Below are 21965 nucleotides of genomic sequence, written 5' to 3' on the forward strand. Positions count from 1 at the left end.
AGCGCTCCGGCGATTTTTTTTTTTTGTTTTTTGATTGTTCTCATCTATAAACATTGTAGTTTCAGAATCCGCAAAAATTTCCGAGGTGTACGCACCTTCCATTTAAAATTGTTTCAAGAGCACCGTGTCATACGTGCTTCATTGGGGGAGTGGCGGGTCTAGGAGAGGGGAATGATCGAAGGTGCAAGATTCAGATATTTAGGAAATAATGGAAATTTCTTGACATTTAAGTTTTGGATTTAATAAAATTCAGTGTCTAGAGTGCAGTGTTATCGTTTATTAGCAAATGTCCGAAGTCTGGGTCTCTAAAAACATATAAGCATAGGGATCGTATACTTATCAGAGTGAGTACTACTGATCTATTGACGATCGTTGGAAATTCGGGATTCTATAAAGGCAAAATGTTGTAGAAAGCCCGTCAGATGATAATTTGCCGCACACATTTTGTATAGACATTTCCGGGAAGAGCACAGGCAAAAAACAGAAAAGGTTTTAATATAATAATAATATATAATATATATATAATATATAATAATATATAATATATAATATATATATATATATATATATATTATATATTATTATTATATATTATTATATATATTATATATTATATTATATATATTATATATTATTATTATATTAAAACCTTTTCTGTTTTTTGCCTGTGCTCTTCCCGGAAATGTCTATACAAAATGTGTGCGGCAAATTATCATCTGACGGGCTTTCTACAACATTTTGCCTTTATAGAATCCCGAATTTCCAACGATCGTCAATAGATCAGTAGTACTCACTCTGATAAGTATACGATCCCTATGCTTATATGTTTTTAGAGACCCAGACTTCGGACATTTGCTAATAAACGATAACACTGCACTCTAGACACTGAATTTTATTAAATCCAAAACTTAAATGTCAAGAAATTTCCATTATTTCCTAAATATCTGAATCTTGCACCTTCGATCATTCCCCTCTCCTAGACCCGCCACTCCCCCAATGAAGCACGTATGACACGGTGCTCTTGAAACAATTTTAAATGGAAGGTGCGTACACCTCGGAAATTTTTGCGGATTCTGAAACTACAATGTTTATAGATGAGAACAATCAAAAAACAAAAAAAATCGCCGGAGCGCTTTTTAAATAAATCGCGATTTAAGTTGACATTTTTAGGGGTTGTTTTGGTTTTCGCGATTTTGCTTAGAAACCACATTTCCTATCAAAATGGGACTAACAAAAAATGTTGTAGATATGAAAATTCTCTACAAGATTGACCTTTATGATATTCTCGTCGGTTTTACCGTTTTTGAGATATAGAAGTTCAAATTGGGACAATTCAAATTCAATTCAATTCTGTATCGCCCCCTTATAAAACAATGTCATGACTGCAAACTCCCAACTTAAACTTATATATCTAAAAAAATGTTACAACTAAGGATAAGTCACTTAAGCCAGTCCTGTAGAGAATTTTCACAGCTTTAAGATTTTCTCAGGTCACATGTCGATACGACTTACCGTATTCAAGCAAATTCGCGAAACCCTAACAAAAAAAAAATAAATAAAAATTTAAACTGAGCTTCCTTAGCTCAAAAATGGTACAAGCTGGGAACAAATGATAAACGTCAATCCTCTAGAGAATTTTGACAGCTACAACATTTTCTTTAGCTCCATTTCGATTGGACTTGCGGTTTTCAAGCAAAATCGTAAAAACCTAAAAAACACCTAAAAATGTGAATTTTGACCGCGATTTATTTAAAAATCCCTACAGCGATTTTTTCTTGTTTTTGGATTTTTCTCATCTATGAACACTGCTGATTCAGAATTCACAAAAACTTTCCCTGTGTAAGCGGTTTTCATCAAAAGTTAGTTAAGGCGCACCCTACATGACATTGTTTTATAAGGGGGCGATACAGTCAGTGCATTGTCCCAAGTTGAACTTCTATATCTCAAAAATGGTAAAAACTACGAAAATACCATTAAGGTCGATCTTGTAGAGAATTTTCATAGCTACAATATTTGTTTTAGTCCCATTTTGAAAGGAAATGCGGTTTCTAAGCAAAATCGCGAAAACCTAGACAACCCCTAAAAATTTCAACTTAAATCGCGATTTATTTAAAAAGCGCTCCGGCGTTTTTTTTTTTTGTTTTTTGATTGTTCTCATCTATGAACTTTGTAGTTTCAGAATCCGCAAAAACTTCCGAGGTGTTAGCACCTTCCATTTAAAATTGTTTCAAGAGCACCGTGATGACTGATATCAGTTTTTAAAATTTACTCACTTTTAAACTTCCCAAAACAAAAAGGCAAATAACACTGTGCAACAAAATTCAATTTTTTTCAAAATGATGGGAAAACCCGAGCACATTATGAAAGTAGAGCTAAAAATATGAGACACGTGTATCGGCGTTTTTAAAGTTTACGTCGGAAAGTAACCAAAATAGGCGGGACAAGCTCCGCCCATTTTTAAATTCTTCGAAATATTCGAGTTTAGATATCTTGGAATGTTTGCATTTCAGGTATACAGTGTCTTTGGCAACTTTACTTAGGAGGGTGTGGGAAATATTTTTGTTAAAAATTTTAACCCTCATGCGGTTCATCAAAGGGGTCTTTTTTGTCCTTTTTTCGAAAATCGTTCAAAAACTCATTAAAAATGTGATCGTATTAAATCCGAATCTTAGAAAAAACCAAATCTGTAACTCTTGTCTAATCGCCAGGAATCTCTAAAAATGAAAAACACGTTTTAGGGTTAAAGTCGGACTTCATCTGAGTTTATTCAAAATTGTCCCACAAAACATAATTTTAGAGAGATGATGTCGGAGACAAAAATATTCTTCGTCAAAATTCACCATAGGTCACCAAAGAAACCAAGTGCTGCTAAGAATGTTATATGTTATGGTTACAGATTTCTTTTATTCAGAGACTCATAATGAAATTTCATTTGCAACATTTCTTTCTTTAGCAATATTCCCAAAAAGTAAAGGATTTTGCTAGATTTTGATCCAGTATGGAATTATGTAAAATTAACAGTCCAACATTAAAACATATAATTTCATTCTAATATATATAAATTTGTAATCTAATTTTTTTAAGGAAATAGTGTACATAGATTTATGGTTTATTTTGAAACTCATAGTGAAATTTTGTGTAGAATTTTTCATCCTTTGACACTTTTCATCTATGACCAATTTTTATATTACTTCTATGTATCAACTAGAAAAAAGAAGGAAAAATTTTTCATCAAAAAAAATGGGAAATATTTTCATGTTTTTTTCAGCAAAATTGATACTGATATTTTCATGCTATAGAATGTAAATAGACATTTCATTTCTTTGGTGACCTATGGTGAATTTTGACGAAGAATATTTTTGTCTCTGACATCATCTCTCTAAAATGATGTTTTGTGGGACAATTTTGAATAAACTCAGATGAAGTCCGACTTTAACCCTAAAACGTGTTTTTCATTTTTAGAGATTCCTGGCGATTAGACAAGAGTTACAGATTTGGTGTATTCTGAGACCTATAGTAAAATGTTATGGCGCACAATTTTGTAGAATATTCGGATTTAATACGATCACATTTTTAATGAGTTTTTGAACGATTTTCGAAAAAAGGACAAAAAAGACCCCTTTGATGAACCGCATGAGGGTTAAAATTTTTAACAAAAATATTTCCTGAAATGCAAGGATTCCAAGATATCTAAACTCGAATATTTCGAAGAATTTAAAAATGGGCGGAACTTGTCCCGCCTATTTTGGTTACTTTCCGACGTAAACTTTAACAAGTAAAAAGTCGTTAAGTTCGGCCGGGCCGAACTTTTTATACCCTCCACCATAAAATAGTCTTAATTAGAATGGAATAATTAGGGTCCTTTCACAATTTTAGGTGGAACAACTTTTCGACAATGGATAGACTCCTACTGCCTCCCACTATTGCTTAAATTACACTGTGAACACAAATGTTGGGGCAGAGAAAATTCCTTTTGGAGATGAAAGCCCTTGGTGTGTGTATATTAAAAACCCCGAAGGACAGATGCACCGTGAGTCGAACTTCCGCGTTATCACGTGATTAAGTTTTTGCAAGAGACCCTGTAAGCCATCATGAATTAACATTATATCTTTGTTTGTTGTTTTTGTAGAGCACTTAAGCAACAGTGAACAAAGATATAACGCTAATTCCTGATGGCCCACAGGGTCTCTAACAAAAATTTCATCACGCCATAACGCGGAAGTTCGACTCACGGCGGATCTGTCCTTCGGGGTTCATAATATACTCACCAAGGCCTTTCTTCCCCAAGAAAGGTAGGTGAAAGGTACCACCTACGGGGCTAAATCAAAGAGTCAACCTATCTTTAAATTTTTTGGCGGAAATGTTTTATAGCTGCAGGGAACTTCAAGAGTCAAATTGAGGGTAGTTTTATCAAAACAATGTAGACCCTCAAAAATGGACCCATGTTTACGAATTTTAGTGAAGAAATTTCGTGACCACTGAAAATTCCCGAAAATCGGGAGGTTATATGGGGGGATATACCAAAACATGGACCTTTATTGACGATTATTTTTGAATAGACAAAATTGTAGCTAAAATTCGCAAAATACCGATCATTACAGCTATTTCGGTTAAAAATTGCAGCTAAAATTATCAAAATACCGAAAATATGGGGCCTATAGCAAAAAATGGACCTATCTTGACGATGCTTTGTTGGAGATGTTTTATGACCACTGAGAACTTCAAATGTCAAATTACAGATATTTCGGTTAAAAACTGTAGCTAAAATTCTCAAAATACCGAAAATTGGGAGGTACCGTTGTATGGGGGCTATACCAAAACATGGACCTGTGTTGACGATGTTCGGTGGGGATGTTTCATGACCACTGAGAACTTCAAATGGCAAATTGCAGATAGTTCGGTTACAAATTTTGGCAAAAATTCTCAAAATGCCGAAAATCGGGAGGTACCGTTATATGGGGGCTATACCAAAACATGGACCTATGTTGACGATGCTTGTTGGAGATATTTCATGACCACTGAGAACCTCATATGGCAAATTGCAGATAGTTCGGATACAAATTGTGGCTAAAATTCTTAAAATACCGAAAATCGGGAGGTACCGTTATATGGGGGCTATACCAAAACATGGACCTATGTTGACGATGCTTTGTTGGAGATGTTGTATGACCACTGAGAACTTCAAGTGTCAAATTACAGATATCTCGGTTGAAAACTGTAGTTAAAATTCTCAAAATACCGAAAATTGGGAGATACCGTTATATGGGGGCAATACCAAAACATGGACCTATGTTGACGATGTTCGGTGGGGATGTTTCATGACCACTGAGAACCTCAAATGGCAAATTACAGCTAGTTCGGTTAAAAATTTTAACTAAAATGCTCAATATACCGAAAATCGGGAGATACCGTTATATGGGGGCTATACCAAAACATGGACCTATGTTGACGATGTTTGGTGGAGATGTTTCATGACCACTGACAACCTCAAATGACAAATTGCAGATAGTTCGGTTACAAATTGTGGCTAAAATTCTCAAAATACCGAAAATCGGGAGGTACCGTTATATGGGGGCTATAACAAAACATGGACCTATGTTGACGATGTTTGGTGGAGATGTTTCATAACCACTTATAACCTTAAATGGCAAATTACAGCTAGTTCGGTTAAAAATTGTAGCTAAAATTATCAAAATACCGAAAATCGGGAGGTACCGATATATGGGGGCTATACCAAAAAATTGACCTATATTGACGATGTTTCGTGGAGATGTTTCATGATCACTGAGAACCTCAAATGTCAAATTGCAGATAGTTCGGTTAAAAATTGTGGCTAAAATTCTCAAAATACCGAAAATCGGGAGGTACCGTTATATGGGGACTATACCAAAACATGGACCTATGCCCATATCCTTTGGTATATAAGTTTGTTGATCACTAGGAACCCTAAGTGCCAAATTATAGCTAATTCGGTCTACAAATGTGGCGAAGAACGTCAAAACACCTCAAATTCGGAGGTACCGTTATATGGGGGCTATACCAAAGAGTGGACCGATATAGCCCATCTTCGAACTTGACCTGCCTATGGAAAAAAACCCTCGCGTGCAAAATTTCAGCACTCTATCTCAATTATTACGGACGCTAGAGTGATTACAACAGACGGACAGACGGACATGGCTAGATCGTCTTAGAATTTTATCCTGATCAAGAATATATATACTTTATAGGGTCGCAAATGATTAGTTCGATGTGTTACAAACAGAATGACAAACTTAATATACCCTCCATACTATGGTGGAGGGTATAAAAACGCCGATACACGTGTCTCATATTTTTAGCTCTACTAATACCGACAAATTTAAAGGGGGGTTTGAGGCGGAATATTGAGGCCACAACGTTCAAAATACCGAAAATCGGGAGGTACCGTGCTGTGGGGGCTATATGAAGGCTTGGACCGATACCGACAACGTTCTGGGGGGAAGTTTTATACCACCAACGTAGACTAAGTACCAAATTTCAGCCATTTCTGTGTGATAATGAAGCTAAAACCTTTAAAATGCCGGAAATCGGGAGGTACCGTTCTACGGGGGCTATATGAAGGTGTGGACCGATACCGACAAAACTCTGGGGGAAAGTTTTATATCCCTAAAGAAGACTACGTACCAAATTTCAGCCATTTTGGTAGGACAATGAAGCTAAAACCTTCAAAATACCGAAGATCGGGAGGTACCGTTATATGGGGGCTATATGAAGGTGTGGGAGGTACCTTTCCATGGGGACTATATGAAGGCGTGAACCTATACCGACAAATTTAAATTTCAGCCATTTCGGTGGAATATTGAGGCCACAACGTTCAAAATACCGAAAATCGGGAGGTACCGTGCTATGGGGGCTATATGAAGGCTTGGACCGATACCGACAAAGTTCTGGGGGGAAGTTTTATACCACCAACGTAGACTAAGTACCAAATTTCAGCCATTTCTGTGTGATAATGAAGCTAAAACCTTTAAAATGCCGGAAATCGGGAGGTACCGTTCTATGGGGGCTATATGAAGGTGTGGACCGATACCGACAAAACTCTGGGGGAAAGTTTTGTATCCCTAAAGAAGACTACGTACCAAATTTTAGCCATTTTGGTAGGATAATGAAGCTAAAACCTTCTAAATACCGAAAATCGGGAGGTACCGTTATATGGGGGCTATATGACGGTGTGGACCGATACCGACAAAACTCTGGGGGAAAGTTTTGTACCCCTAAAGAAGACTTCGTACCAAATTTCAGCCATTTTGGTAGTATAATGAAGCTAAAACCTTAAAAATACCGAAAATCGGGAGGTACCGTTCTATGGGGGCTATATGAAGGTGTGGACCGATACCGACAAAATTCTTGGGGAAAGTTTTATACCCCTAAAGAAGACTACGTACCAAATTTCAGCCATTTTGGTAGGATAATGAAGCTAAAACCTTAAAAATACCGAAAATCGGGAGGTACCGTTCTATGGAGGCTATATCAAAGCGTGGACCGATATATCCCATTTTCAATACCAACCATCCTGCAAGTAATAAAAACTTCTGTACCAAATTTTGACTCTCTATCTTTAAAATTGCGAGCTGTATCTTGATTTCAACAGACAGACAGACGGACGGACATACGGACATGGTCAAATCAACATAGAATTTTATGCTGATCAATAATATATATACTTTATAGGGCCTCCGACGAATATTTCGATGTGTTACAAACGGAATGACAAATTTAATTATACCCTCCATATGGTAGAGGGTATAAAAATATGAGCAATAAGAGGAAAATGGAACGCAGTGCGATGTTTGGCATACATATTTATTGATATCGTTGGGAATACCTGGCCGTCGACATTGTATATCTCCCACTCCTTGTATGCACCGCTTTTTGCTGGGATTTAATCAGGTATGTGATGGAAGACGATTCGACTCGTTTTGCCATAAATCGAAATCGTATATCTCCAATTTTGATGAATATTTTAATGAAATTGAAAATGGATTTTAAAAATATTATTCGAATAACGGGCGTTTGCGAAGCAAAACTATATATATCATCAACAGCACTCCGATTATATACCATTTCGATTCTGCAAATCGAGTCGATTCGGTTTTCATCACATACCCGAATACCTTAAAAAATAGTCACCACATACTATAAAATAACTTATTTTACTTACGTTATCGTTTTCCATAATTTGTTAATTTTTTTCCTTTATTATTTCTATTTATTTTAATAAACAAACGTTTGTTTATGTTTTTGCCAAGAAGTCCGCCACAAAACATTCGAATTTAAATCAGCTGATCAAACTTGCAAATTCTTACAAGAAAAATTTTCCTTGCAAAAACATGTAGACAAAACTCTACAAAACTCTCCAAAATTCTCTCACAATTGTCTCCAAATTCGCTCTTTTTTACTTTACAAGTTTGTTATCGAACAGCATTTTGTAAAAGTTTGTGCAAATTTGTACAAACTTTTGGGTTATCGTGCAGACCTAATGTATGTATATCGACTTATATGGTTCATTCGTTCCTTTCAATGAATCGTTCAATTGAACTAGTTCGCTGGTGAACTCAACACCTCTTATTGTGACATCAATAAATTAACATTTACATGTAGTTTTTAATGATTTTATTTATTGTGAATGTTGCAAAAATATTTAATATGACAAAACTATTTAATATGCAAAACGAGTGTTTTAATATTGTCTAAATTCCTTGGGTTCTTAAAATTTTGCCCCACCATTGTGCAGTGACGATTTGTTAAATTTTTATTAGTCGTGAGAAGTGACACATGTTGGAGACGGTATTGCTGTAGTGGCTAGGTATATTTGATTTTCTCTCTTAGAGGTTCTCCGGTTGCGAATGTTAAATCTAAAATAAATAAATGCAGATAAATACATACGTATGGGTATTATATTGATTAAAAATTCTCAAAAAGTTTAACTCACTGTTCTGCAATTGCATTTAATACCTCACGTCGACATACAAATAGGATAAATATAAAAACCCCCTGCGAGGCATTGAAAAAATCCGTTACATCAAAGAAAAAGGCCAGAGATTGGTATTCACGACATAAATACGATATAATGTCCAAAATCCACGATACACCCATAAAAAGAAATAGGCGTAGAATCGTTAAAACACTGTAAGAAGTAGAAAGAAATGTGATATATTGATTCTCTTGAAATATTGGCTTAACCTCTGTACAAGAGAGTAAAAATTTCCCGATGAACTTATAATTTTCATTCGATAAAATAAATACGGTGTTTCCTAATATTTGCAATTGAATTTTGATTTATGTACTTACTATTCTTTTCTATTCCTCTCGTAGATTGTTAATACATTTCGCTTTGCTTTAGAAATCTCCATTGTCACTTGGACAAAAGCAAAAATATTGAATATCATAATTAGACCATTCGGTATATGAAAATAGAATGCTGCTATCCATTTACGGGCTAAAATAAAAGCAAAAGAGATTCTCATTATTACAAGGAAATCGAATTGGAATGAAGCGCATACTTACTGTTCAACCAACACGAATCGGAACCAATATCCGGTTTATACATTTCCGGTACAACATTGGATAATTGGGCCCACATTAATATCAATGTAAATATTCCTGCAGTTCCCCACACGAAAGTAGAATACTTTATAAAACGAGTCCAGGTTGTCGAGCCATTCACAGTATAAGGCTTTTTAACAGATTTATACATTATAAAGCACATGACACCCAACCATAGGTAGGCGGACATAAAAAAGTAGTATCCCGAAAAACCTGCAAAGAAATAGCGTCACCATGTAACAATTTTTTAAACAGATCATTACCACATTTACCAACTACTCGACACGGAATCACAGGTAGCATTTCCCGTGCTATGTTAATGTATGCAATAGTTGAATATCCTACAGCCAGGGCAATCATATAGCAGGTCAGTAATTTGCCGGTCAAAGTGTTGCGTAGCTTGTCTACAACTAAGTAACAAATTATAGTGAGGCCAAAAAATACAACAGATACAGTCATGGCTAAAATAGAAGGGTTGAAATTGTTAAATCTGCTTACTCGGAAATGTGAATATATTCTTACCGTATGAGTTCAAGACCATTGAACGACTTGCTTCATTTTTGATCGGACAACTCATGACTGTCAATTGCTGATTGTGGCTTTCATTGTTGTATTGTGGTGAGATGCAATAGTTCAGGGTATCCAGTGGAACTGTACGGTTATGACTTTCGATTAACAAATAACCATCCTGTTAAAAATGAGTATGTTATATAAAGTAATTTAAGGCATAATACCCAGCAAAAAAACCATTACCAAATAATTGTTTTAGTACTATTTTATAGTACTTTTTGGTAGTCGTATCTACTTAAAAAGCACCCTACTAAACCATTATTTTAACAAGGGCATGTCACTCTAAAAATGGGTGACGTTGGGGATGAGAGATACCAAGGAACGGTCCTGACCGGCTTTAACATGGCAAAGTCCAGGATTTATCTTGGTCCCTCTCTCATCTCAAGTTGAAACTGACCTCCCCGTGGTGTCACCTGTGGAGCTGCCTTTAACACCCGTTAAAGGTACTGAGCTAACATGTGCCGCGCGTTCAACCAGATGAACGTTAAAAACTTGGGTTTGGGCGCCGGGTTAGTAACCCTTCCCTAGAAAAAGCAGCCTACTATGAAAAAAAAGAAAAGAAAAACAAATCCCTCAAAAGGTGACGACCCCCGCAAACGTTTTAAGGACCATGATCTGCGAATCTGCAACTGGAATGTTCGCACTTTTTATAGAGAAGGTGCAGTTTACGCATTGGTAGATGTACTTGAAAAGAACAAGGCCGATATTACTGTCATACAGGAAATAAGATGGAATGGGAACACCTAAAGATGAGGCACTGTATTATAGATGCCATGACATAAAGCATGAGTTTGGTTGCGGATTTGTAGTTGGTCGAAGATTAAAACACCTGGTCTCCAGCTTGCTTGCTACAATTCGAATAAAACCAAAATTCGTCAACATCAGCTTTATTTGCGCTCATGCTCCCACTGAAGACAAGGGACGAACGAACAGAACAGAACAAAGATATATTTTATGAGCGCTTAGAAGAAACTTATGACCGCTGCCCTACCCATGACATTAAAATCATTCTAGGCGATTTTAATGCCAAAATTGGAAAGGAGAATAATATCTTTGGCCCAACTGTCGAGAAATTCAGTCTTCACAGTGAAACATCTGACTTCGCCGCGGCAAAACACATGGTAGTTAGCAGCACCAGATTTAAACATCTCGACATCCATAAGGGCACCTGGCTGTCTCCAGATCAGAAAGCAAGAAATCAAATTGATCACGTTGTGACAGATGGAAGATATTCATCGAGCGTGTTGGATGTGCGTTCGTTCCGACGAGCAAACATAGACACGGACCACTACCTAGTTGTGGCAAAGGTACGCACCCGGTTAAACGTAGCAAACAAAGTACGAACAGACACAACACGAAAGTTAGACATAGGTAAGCTGCAATCACAACAGATAGTCACAGCATATTCCACTCAACTAGCCCAATTGCTTAATCAAAGCACTCCTCATCCCGATAACATATCAGCGCAATGGCAAATCATTGCCCACTCCATGCAAACAGCAGCAAAATCCATACTTGGATACCAGAGGCCTCCACCAAGGAATCCATGGTATGATCAGGAGTGTCGAGCTGCCACCGAAGAGAAAAATGCGGCATATAGGGCTACTTTACAATCCGTAGCAACGCGTAGCGCACGAGAGAGATACAGGGAGAAAAGGAGAGAGGAGAAACGTCTTTTCCGCAGGAAAAAGAGAGAGATGGAAAAGCGGGAGTGTGAAAAAATCGAGATATACAGGAGCCAGAATGAAGTGCGGAAATTCTACCAAAGAGTCAAGCATCAAACTGATGGCTTTGGTACAGGCACATCCTCCTGTAGAGATCAGCAAGGTAATTTGGTAACTGATACAGATAGTGTACTCAGGATATGGAAAGAACATTTTTCAAAACTGTTGGTATCCAATAGCAGCGAAGACGACGAAGATACCACAGTCCCAATCCCAGAAGATGGTATTGAATGTATACCGCCCAGCCAAGATGAGGTAAAGACAGCAATAAATCGGCTGAAGAATAATAAGGCAGCAGGAGCCGATGGCTTACCAGCCGAGCTGTTCAAAACCGGAGGCGACACGCTGATAAGGTGTAGTCATCAGCTAGTTACCACCATCTGGCAGGAAGAACGAGTACCCGACGATCGGAACCTGAGTATCCTGTGCCCCATCCACAAGAAGGGAGATAAGACTGTATGCTCTAACTATAGGGGCATAAGTCTACTCCCTATTGCCTACAAGATCGTGTCAGGGATATTGTGCGAACGACTAAAGCCTATGGTCAACGAGATAATTGGACCATACCAATGCGGCTTTAGAACTGGCAAGTCCACCATTGACCAGATATTTACCCTGCGGCAAATCCTGGAGAAGACCCAAGAGATGCATATCGACACCTACCACCTTTTTGTCGATTATAAAGCAGCCTTCGACAGCCCACTACGTTCAAAGGTATTCCAGTCCATATCTGAATTTGGTATCCCCGCAAAGCTCATCCGGCTTTGCAAAATGACTTTAACTGACACGAGGTCCTCAGTTAAAATAGGAAGGAACCTCTCCGAAGAGTTTGGTACCAAAAGAGGTTTCAGACAAGGAGACAGCCTTTCGTGTGATCTCTTTAACATCCTGCTGGAAAAGGTTATACGAGAGGCAAACGTCAAAAGAAGTGGCACAATCTACACCGATAGTCACATGTTACTTGCTTATGCTGATGATATAGACATCATAGGCCAATCAGTAAAAGAAGTAACTGATACCTTTATGAAGGTAGAAGGAGAATCTGCTAAAGTGGGTCTGGCAGTAAACGGTGAGAAGACCAAGTTGATGGTGTCGACGCACAATGCGTCCATTGAGCTCGGACCGACTGTGGAAGTTGGTTCCTATAATATTGAGGTAGTAAAAGACTTCGTCTACCTCGGCACCTCCGTAAACACAACAAACGACATCAGTTGTGAAATAAAAAGAAGAATTGTATTGGCCAACAGATGCTACTTTGGTTTAAGTAAGCAGTTTAAAAACAAAGCCACATCTCGTCAAACAAAAATAACGCTCTACAAAACACTGATACTACCCGTGCTGATGTATGGCTCCGAAGCCTGGGTACTTGCGCAAGCAGACATGGCAGTGCTTGGTGTGTTTGAGAGAAAAATTCTTCGAAAGATCTACGGACCAATCTGCGTTGAAGGTGAATATCGACGTCGCATGAACCACGAGCTGTATCTGCTGTACAACGACATCAATATTGTTAAACGTATCGAGATGCAGCGATTGCGTTGGCTAGGCCATATCATAAGAATGAGCGATGATGAACCCGCCAAAAAGGTGTATAAACACGGGCCGCTTGGCGGTGCACGCAGAATTGGCAGGCCAAGGAATAGATGGCGCAAACAAGTGGAAAATGAGATGAAAAGGCGCGGTATTCCAGAAAGCGAAGCAACAAATAGAGATAATTGGAGATCTTTTCTTAGTTCGGCCTATAGAACAAATGTTCTGTAATGGGCCAGCTAAGTAAGTAAGTACATTTTTGTTGGCAAGTTCAAATGTCCAAAAAGGGCCCCAAATCTCTGAAAAGAGCCTAAATACATTCGATCTGTCCGTAGATAAATGTTTCAATTCAAATAGGCTGAGGATATATCTCTGTCGGCAAAGCCGATTGATACTTTTTACTAGCGTAATATGCATTAATAATAATTGCAATGGTATGCACACCCGCCTTGCACACTAAAGGTCGTGGGTTCGACTCCCCGGCCAGGCAAAATACCCCTCAGTAATGTTGGCGACATTTCCTAATTATTTCAGCCATGTAAAACTTCTCTACAAGTGGTGTCTTAGGACATGCCGTTCGGACTCGGCAATAAACAGTAGGTCTCTTATCATTGAGCTAATATGAATCGGGGCGCACTCATTGATATGAGAGAAGTCTCCCTTGTCCCATCTGGAATGTTTGTGGAACAATTATATTATTATAAATATGCAAAAGTTCATTCATTCTTGCTACAGGAACTCATTTTTGAGAAAAAATGTCTAAAAGTCATAACCCTATTGTTCACACATCGTCCAAATGGAATAATGGTAACATGGTAATTCGGACTCTGATTGGTTAGAAAACATTGAAGTTTCATTGGTATTGAACCTTTTTATTTTTTAAATGCTATGTTCTTCAGAAATGAAAGAAAGCTAATTGTTCCATTTTATTTCAATACAACTCATGGTGGAGGGCATAACAATTTTGCTCAGGTCGAACTTAACGCTGTTCTTATTTGTTTTAAAATAATTTTGTTAGAGATGTTTTTTATTGAATGACCTTACATCTTATCCTTTATCTAATCTTAAAGAAAAACTCGTCAAAATAGGATACAGTAATGTGAGTTTGTAAATGTGTTATTACCCTAATAAACATACATATGTATGTATAGTGGAGGAGGTGAACATTTAGGGAAGTGTTTAAACTTCACGTTGAAAGTTATAGATACGAAGGTTTGGTTTAGATGAACATCACTTTCAACTTTAGGTTTATCAGAGGTTATAAATATCTTCAAAAAATCCAACCAATAACAAAAAAATTATTTGTAATAACGGGAGTATGACTGTCTCTGTTATAATTGGCCTTGGTAAAGTCTCATTGTTTTAAGAAGTTTATTTCCAGCTTGTATTGTTCATTTCAAGCGGTTAGAAACATTCCCACTTGTGTTGTTTTCGCGTGATTCTATTTTTTTAACGGTGAGTAGTAAAAATAATCTACTCAGTTTCACAACATACATTTGATTAATCATTCAACAGAAATATGTTTTATATTCATTCGCTCACCTCCATCAATATCCAAGGAATATCCTTCTTAGAAATTTCTTCAAGGTTTTTACACGGTTTTCCAATTTGTATGATAAAGTGTTCGAAGATATTTGCTTTTTTTAAAGTTTCATTCATGAACAGAATCTCCATTTCGTTTGGCATATTTTTCGTCAATTTTTCACAACGACTTGAAGTTTGATTGAAAAATTCATCTCGCTCACAGCATAATTTTGTACAAAATCTACCTTTGGACTCATCACAGATACAACCTCTTACGTGATTTGCTGCTGGCCGTGGTTTATAACGAAACGTTAGGGTGTAATTGTAGAATGCGGTTTCATTTTCGGGAATCATTACGTCATCATAGAGATAGGATCCGTTTTCGAAGGGTAGGTGATTCGTAAGATCAACGGTATCTCTAAAATTACATTTTTCAGTCTTAATTTCGTTTACGTGTTCACGGGCTGTTAATGCGGAAATAAGAAAAATGCCTATACAGGTTATGATAAGCATTGTCAGTGTGAACCTGACTACCGCTACGATAAGACCTTTGTCCATATTTACTTATTACAGATAAATACGTCCACTGACCAACAGCTTTTACTTCAAACTGCTAAAGGGAACTGAGTATAATCTGAAATGAATTCTCTTAAGACCGATAAAACCACAAAGTGTTTCTTATGGTAGCATTTTAACGAACGTGTGTATGTAGGTCGGTACTTATGTGTAAATTGCTAAGCAGAATATCCACAATCAAAAAAACAAAAAAAAAAAAAAACAAATGATTCAATTCATTTCATCATTTTTTTTATTTTAATATAAAAGGAAAATCTATTTAAAATGCGTGAGACTCGAAATCTTTATATAATTATTCACTGACTGATGTGGCCCGACTCAGAACATGTACTCCATAAATTGAAATAAGAATTGATTTCTAACCCCTCCGATCTATTTCGTTGTCTTCCCATTTTTATACCCTGTATAACTATAGCCTGTATCGACTAATATATAAGACCTAATGAAAATTTGCACGTAGTCCAGAAACAGGACATTGCTTTAGTTCAGGAGCCATTACTAAAGCAATGTCTACTTTATAATTCGTGAGGGGCATGAGTAGTTCGGCTGCAGCGGCTTTACAATGGTGCAAATTAATTTACACGATGCGTAGCGCCTACCGCTTCACTTCTCTTATTGAGTTGTCTGAGGTGAATTTAGAAGAAATTCAAAGTTACCTTGCAACCCCTTAAAAACTTCTAGTCGATCGGAGCAAAATTGGCTGGGACATGACCCTTCAAAGTAAAGAACCCGTTCTGTTTTGTGTGTAGAGGCGCAACCTAAAGCGCGTTTTTCTTGAAATGACATTTTTGAAGTTGGTGCCAACGATAGGTCGAAAACAAATTGACCGATCTTCATATGGTTTGGCGAGCTTATGAAATACATAAAAAAACTAGTCTTTAATTGAGAAAGATTTTTTAAAAATGTTTTGCCCGATTTTTTATACCCTCAGCATTTATGCTAACGAGGGTATATACACTTTGATACGGGCAAAATGTGCCTCATCGAAATAATGGTTTTAGACCCCAAGTATGTTTGGACGAAATGTGTTTCAGACAATTTGGAGTCGATTTAGCAATGTCCGTTCGTCTGTCTGTCTGGCTGGCTGGTGCCCACGATAACTCTCGAACGGATAAACCGATTTGGCCCAAAATTTGGCTTTCGCAATATTTTGTCCAAACTTAGTTTAAGTTCGAAGATGGCTTATATCGGTCCACACCTTCCGGTGCCTCCCCCACAAAACTCTTGAAGGAAGTAACCGATTTGGTCTATACTTTGCACATCATGAAATTTCTACCAGACTTAGATGAGGTTCCAATATGGAGTCAATCGGTCCATTCCTTCGGGTACCTCCCACACAAAATTTTGGATAAGTTCACTTTAAGACCTGCTCTCGAATCACTTTGATTTTTAATGAAGCAACTTGCATTCGCTGCCTCAATTACGGCAGTAAAAGTTTTTTCAGGGGCAAGTCCATACTTCTAGAGAAAACAGCCCGAAACTTGTAAAAAAAACCCCCTATGGCACCATATGTAGTGGCTGGAGGGTTCAAACCGATTATATTACCGAATATAGCTATATTATATTTTTCGCAGGCTAGTGTGATAAAATAGTCCTATCTATCGATATCCCCGCAAGTTTTGAGCTTTAATCATATCTATACTTTTGTCTGTGCATACGGCCAAAATTTTGAAAACCACCCAAAATATATAATTTTTTTTTTTTTTTGGAAAAAAAATGTTTCATTCCACACAGACTGAGGGTATATCTCTGTCGGCAAAGCCGACTGATAATTTTTTACATGTTTTATAAAACTTTCCACCAGAAATTTGTGGTATAGGTCCCTGCGTTCCTATAGACCCCATAGAATTGTCCCTCCCTATTATAGGGAGTTTGGAGGTTTATGGCGTCATTATCAAATCGGATTACCTTAAATCTGATATGCAAAAAACTTTCTACCTAATGATGCGCACGATAAGTCTTGAAGGGAGTAACCGATTTGGTCCATAAATTGCATATCGTAATATTTCACTAGACATACATAGATCAAGTTCGAATGTGGACTAAATGGGTTCACTCATTCGGATACCTCCCACCAATATTTCGGAAAAGTGCAGCGTAAATCTGCCAAATCGTTTTGATTTTTTTTTTTGCAAGATGTTGTACTCCTGACCCTTATTGCGACGTTACAAGTTTTTTCAGGAGCAAGTCCATCCCGAAACAATAACCCGAAAGCTGTGAAAATCCCTACGGCCACCATGTGTAATGTCTGGTGAGCACGACAACTTTCGAACTGGGTACTGACTGTAAGGTTCCACTCTTTGCATATCGTTATTTTTCTGCGAATCTTAGATAAAGTAAGAAGATCGTGCTAATCGGTCAATTCTTTGCGGTACCGGTGCCGTAGGTACTCCTTGTGATCCTGCAAGGAGAAAAAAACATTTGTTTGTAATCAGTCCCAAACATAACATATGTTTGGTTCTTGCGAACAAATATATGCTTGGGTGCAAACAAATGCCACAAAAAACAAACACGTACACCAGTGGTCGCTTTCTGAGAGCAAGGAAGCTTAAATATCAATGTGCAACACATTGGAATCTATGGTCACTTGCTCTCAGTAACATATACACACATTTATAAATGGTGGTGGCTTATTGAAAGGCATAGAAAAAGCAAAAGCAACAACAACAGGTAAACGTTCCCACGGCAATTGGATCTTCGTTCCGGAACGACCAGGGAACATCCCGGCCAGAGATTGTCAACCCAGCGACAGCTGTATCAACCGGAAGTTTTTTTCCACAGGTGAGCAAAATATACCGGCAACTTTGCTCGCCATCCTTCTAATTCGAGCCGGCATTGAGCAAAACCCCGGTCCATCGATCTGGATTTGTTCAGTGTGCAATAGGCGTATTGCGGCAAACTCCCCATCAGTTAGATGTAACGTCTGCAGAAACTGGTGCCACCTGAGGAGGTGCTCAGGTCTCACCACACACCGCGACTGGTCACAACGATACATTGCCAGCTGCTGTCAGCAGCCAACAACATCGAGCACGCCGTCCCCTGCACCTCAGAGCAATTCCAACCGCTCGCAGCAAACTGTTCAGCCTGTTCAATGGTTCTGTTCAGTATGCAGAGGTGTAATCCGGGAAAATATAACATCCGTTAAGTGCAATGGCTGCAAAAACTGGTGCCATATGAGGAGATGTACCACCTTGCGTACTCACAGGGACTGGAGTCCCAGGTTCATAGCCGCATGCTGCTCCAACATCCGTGCAGCAAGGAGTAGCACTTCCGCTAGGTATTCATCCAGTACTGCGACTAGCACTCCGTCTAGTATTCCATCCAGCAGTGCCAGCTCTAGTGTCCAAACTAGTAGCGCATCTAGCTATTCAACTAGCTATTCTTCCAGTGCCACACTTCCATCCAGTGGCGCATCTACTAGTTATTCTAGTAGTATTCGTTCCGGCTCCAATATTCCATCTAATGGTAGCCCTATTCCAGCTAGTTATTCTACTAGCAGTTCGTCCAGTACCACTATTCCGTCTGTTGGTACATATACTAGTTTCCAATCTAGTATTTCTGCTGGTGCTCCTGCTATTCCTTCCCGTGGTACTACAGCTAGCATTCCGACTAGTTTGTCATTCAGTAGTACCCCTACTAGTGTCCTCGCTAGTAGTGCGACTAGCATTCCGCCTAGTCATCCAGATCCAGTGAACCGCGCCAATCTCCATTCCAGACAACAGCAAAGCAGTGATCCTTCCATCCAACAGTCTCAGCAAAGGCACCCACAGCAGCAATTAGTGCAGGGTGGTGACTCGATGGCCTCATTCCAAATCATGCAGTTCAACTGCAATGGTTTAAGGAATAAGGTTATTGACATCACTAATTTCATGCACGACAATAACATCCTAATTGCTGCTCTCCAGGAGACGAAGTTGACCAGTAATTGTTCCCTCCAAGGCGTTTGACACGGTCGACCATTCCATGCTGATTTCTGACGTCATAATTCCACCCTTCCCAATGACGCCAAGCGTTGGATTGCCAATTACCTTAATGGTAGGCAAGCCTTCGTTGAATTCCGAGGCCAAAAATCCAAATTCCGCAAGATTAAAATGGGAGTACCCCAAGGTGGAGTACTATCCCCCATTTTATTCAACATCTATCTTGCTAATCTCCCTCCTCCGCCAGCAGATATTTCGGTGGTGTCGTATGCTGATGACTGCACCATAATTTCATCCGGTGTTGACATCGACGACGTAAGTGCTAGAATTTCCAACTACCTAGCCACCATCACAAATTTCTTCCGGGAGCGCAATCTTCAGCTATCCTCTACAAAGTCCTCAGTGTCCTTATTCACTTCCTGGACGAAGGAAGTTAACAACCAGCTTGATGTATTTGTCGAAGGCAGGCGTATCCCCACTGTTCATAGTCCAAAGATCCTTGGGGTAGTTTTCGACAATCTTCTCCACTTCTCTTCGCACGCCACCTACATCAATCAGAAAGTGAAATCCAGGAACAAAGTCCTTAAAGCTTTAGCTGGCACCTCCTGGGGCAGAGATAAGGAGACATTGATAACGACCTATAAGGCCATCGGTCGGTCTGTCTTCAATTATACTGCCCCGGTTTGGACTTCCTTCCTGAGTGACACCCAGTGGAGAATCCTGCAGACGACGCAAAATAATGCTCTCCGAATTGCTACGGGTTGCGTCTAGATGTCACAGGTGGATCATCTTCATGAGGAGACCAGGATGCTGTCAGTCAGGCAACATAATGTGTTGCTGACTAGACAGTTCCTGCTGGCTAGTCATCAGCCGAGTCACCCCAACCATCACGTAGTGATGGAAGATCCACCACCTAGACGCATCCGTAAGGACTTCAGGTGTTACCGTGATGACATCCAAGACGTCATTCCATCGGACGTCAACCGATTGTCTTACACGGACTCCCTGAACATTGTGCACCAACGGGCGGTCTCCGAAGCCATAAGTGTGTACAAAAACAATAAAGTCCTAAATCAACATCCTCCAGCAATTTCGGATAGTGAGAGGCTTCTTCCAAGGCAAACTCGTTCCATACTGGCACAACTTAGGTCTGGTTACAGTAGCATTCTCAATTCCTACAGAGAACGCATTGTTCCCGGTACCATAAACAGGTGCCCCTCCTGCCATCAGAGCCCTCACGATACTTCACATCTATTCAACTGTCCGTCCGCCCCCACAAATCTAACCCCTGTTGATTTGTGGTCACATCCAATTGAAGTAGCACAATTCCTTCAATTGCCAACATCAAATCCTATTCACACAACTGATTAATAATATATTCCATTTTCTTGTTCCATTCTTCCTTTATAATTTTCAGGAAAGAGCTTCCGAATACAACCGAACTGTTACAACAACAACAACAACAGGTAAAATTCCAAAGAGATGCATAACAGACTTTAATAAAAGAAAAACTGAATGAAATAATTTATAAAAAAAATTATATAGAAATTATATAGAAACATCGTTGAACGCTTCTCCTTAGGTGTGTTCGTTCACTCAATAATTTGTACAAATTTGTACAAGTCCAGTAACTTCCTGCAAACGACTAAGATATTTTGCATTGTACTGTAGAGTAATCGAACAGCATCCAGTAACAACTTGTACAAATTTTGAGTAAACGAACTAGAGGAGGGCGCGTGTCGTGTCGTGAGTAGTGCGTGTTCGTGCCTTCTCGACAATCGTCGTGTTTGTGCGTGTCGTGCCGGAATAAATTTTTGGCCGTGCGTGATCGTGCTTTTTTTCAGGGCACGATTTTGCACGACACGACCAAACACGTCCTGCACTATGTGTCACGATCGTGCTAAATTTTTGGGCTCCCTTTAGAAGTCGTGCAAGAGACCATACTAAACACAAAAATCGAACAAGAATATAAAACCGACCAAAAAATTCACCAACTGTAGTTTACCTAAAATTATTTGCTCCGCTTTTGTAGTCTGGTACTTTTTGCCGTTTTGTTATGGTGAGGCCAGAACAAAAAGATGATGGTTGTTTGCCATTTGTTTTGTTCATGAGAGGGAAACAAATACAAAAACAAGTAAGAACGGCGTTAAGTTCGGCCGGGCCGAACTTGTTATACCCATAGACTAATAAATTCATAGACAAAGCGAATTGTAGTGTGCTTCTTTTTTGTAGGTGTCGCCCGTATGCAAAGTGCCTAATCTTTTCATTCAATTGCACAATGTTTTGGGGTAAATTACAATATTTTTTTTGGATTTGTTTATATGAGGATGTAGATCTGGCCAAAGATTATCCATATTTTGTCTTTTATCAGAATAAATAGTTTAAAATCTATAGTAACTTCAAATAAAACTACTAACGCCATCTACCAATTTTCGAAAATTTCGAAGATAAATGCTGAGAGCAAATAAATGTCTATGTTTTCATTAGTCTATGTTATACCCTCCACCACAAGTTGTATTAAAGTAAAATGGAATAATTA

At 38.6% G+C, this 21965-nt stretch overlaps 2 protein-coding genes across 4 annotated transcripts in view; both read right to left on the reverse strand.

Moving 5' to 3' along the window:
* Nucleotides 1–21965, reverse strand: part of LOC141403880 (G-protein coupled receptor Mth2-like) — a 536210-nt gene that overhangs the window by 247604 nt on the left and 266641 nt on the right. The window lies entirely within an intron of this gene.
* On the reverse strand, nt 8640–15545 carry LOC141403879 (G-protein coupled receptor Mth2-like). Its single transcript, XM_073986942.1, has 7 exons — nt 14949–15545; nt 10108–10273; nt 9858–10046; nt 9547–9798; nt 9331–9478; nt 8972–9166; nt 8640–8894 (listed from the first exon to the last, which is right to left on the reverse strand). Exons 1-7 carry the CDS (start codon nt 15486–15488, stop codon nt 8795–8797), a joined length of 1590 nt encoding a protein of 529 aa, XP_073843043.1. The 5' UTR covers nt 15489–15545; the 3' UTR covers nt 8640–8794.

Source organism: Musca autumnalis, unplaced genomic scaffold, assembly GCF_047663935.1.
Source record: "Musca autumnalis isolate F117 unplaced genomic scaffold, ASM4766393v1 scaffold_4, whole genome shotgun sequence".
Taxonomy (NCBI): Eukaryota; Metazoa; Arthropoda; class Insecta; order Diptera; family Muscidae; genus Musca; species Musca autumnalis.

Bases quoted from the DNA above. Each gene is read 5' to 3' on its own strand.
- LOC141403879 (XM_073986942.1), bottom strand. From the start codon at position 15,488: ATGGACAAAGGTCTTATCGTAGCGGTAGTCAGGTTCACACTGACAATG. The intron at 9,799-9,857 runs GTAAATGTGGTA...ATTTCTTTGCAG, and splicing joins GATTCCGTGTCGAGTAGTTG to GTTTTTCGGGATACTACTTT. The intron at 9,479-9,546 runs GTAAGTATGCGC...CTTTTATTTTAG, and splicing joins CGATTCGTGTTGGTTGAACA to CCCGTAAATGGATAGCAGCA.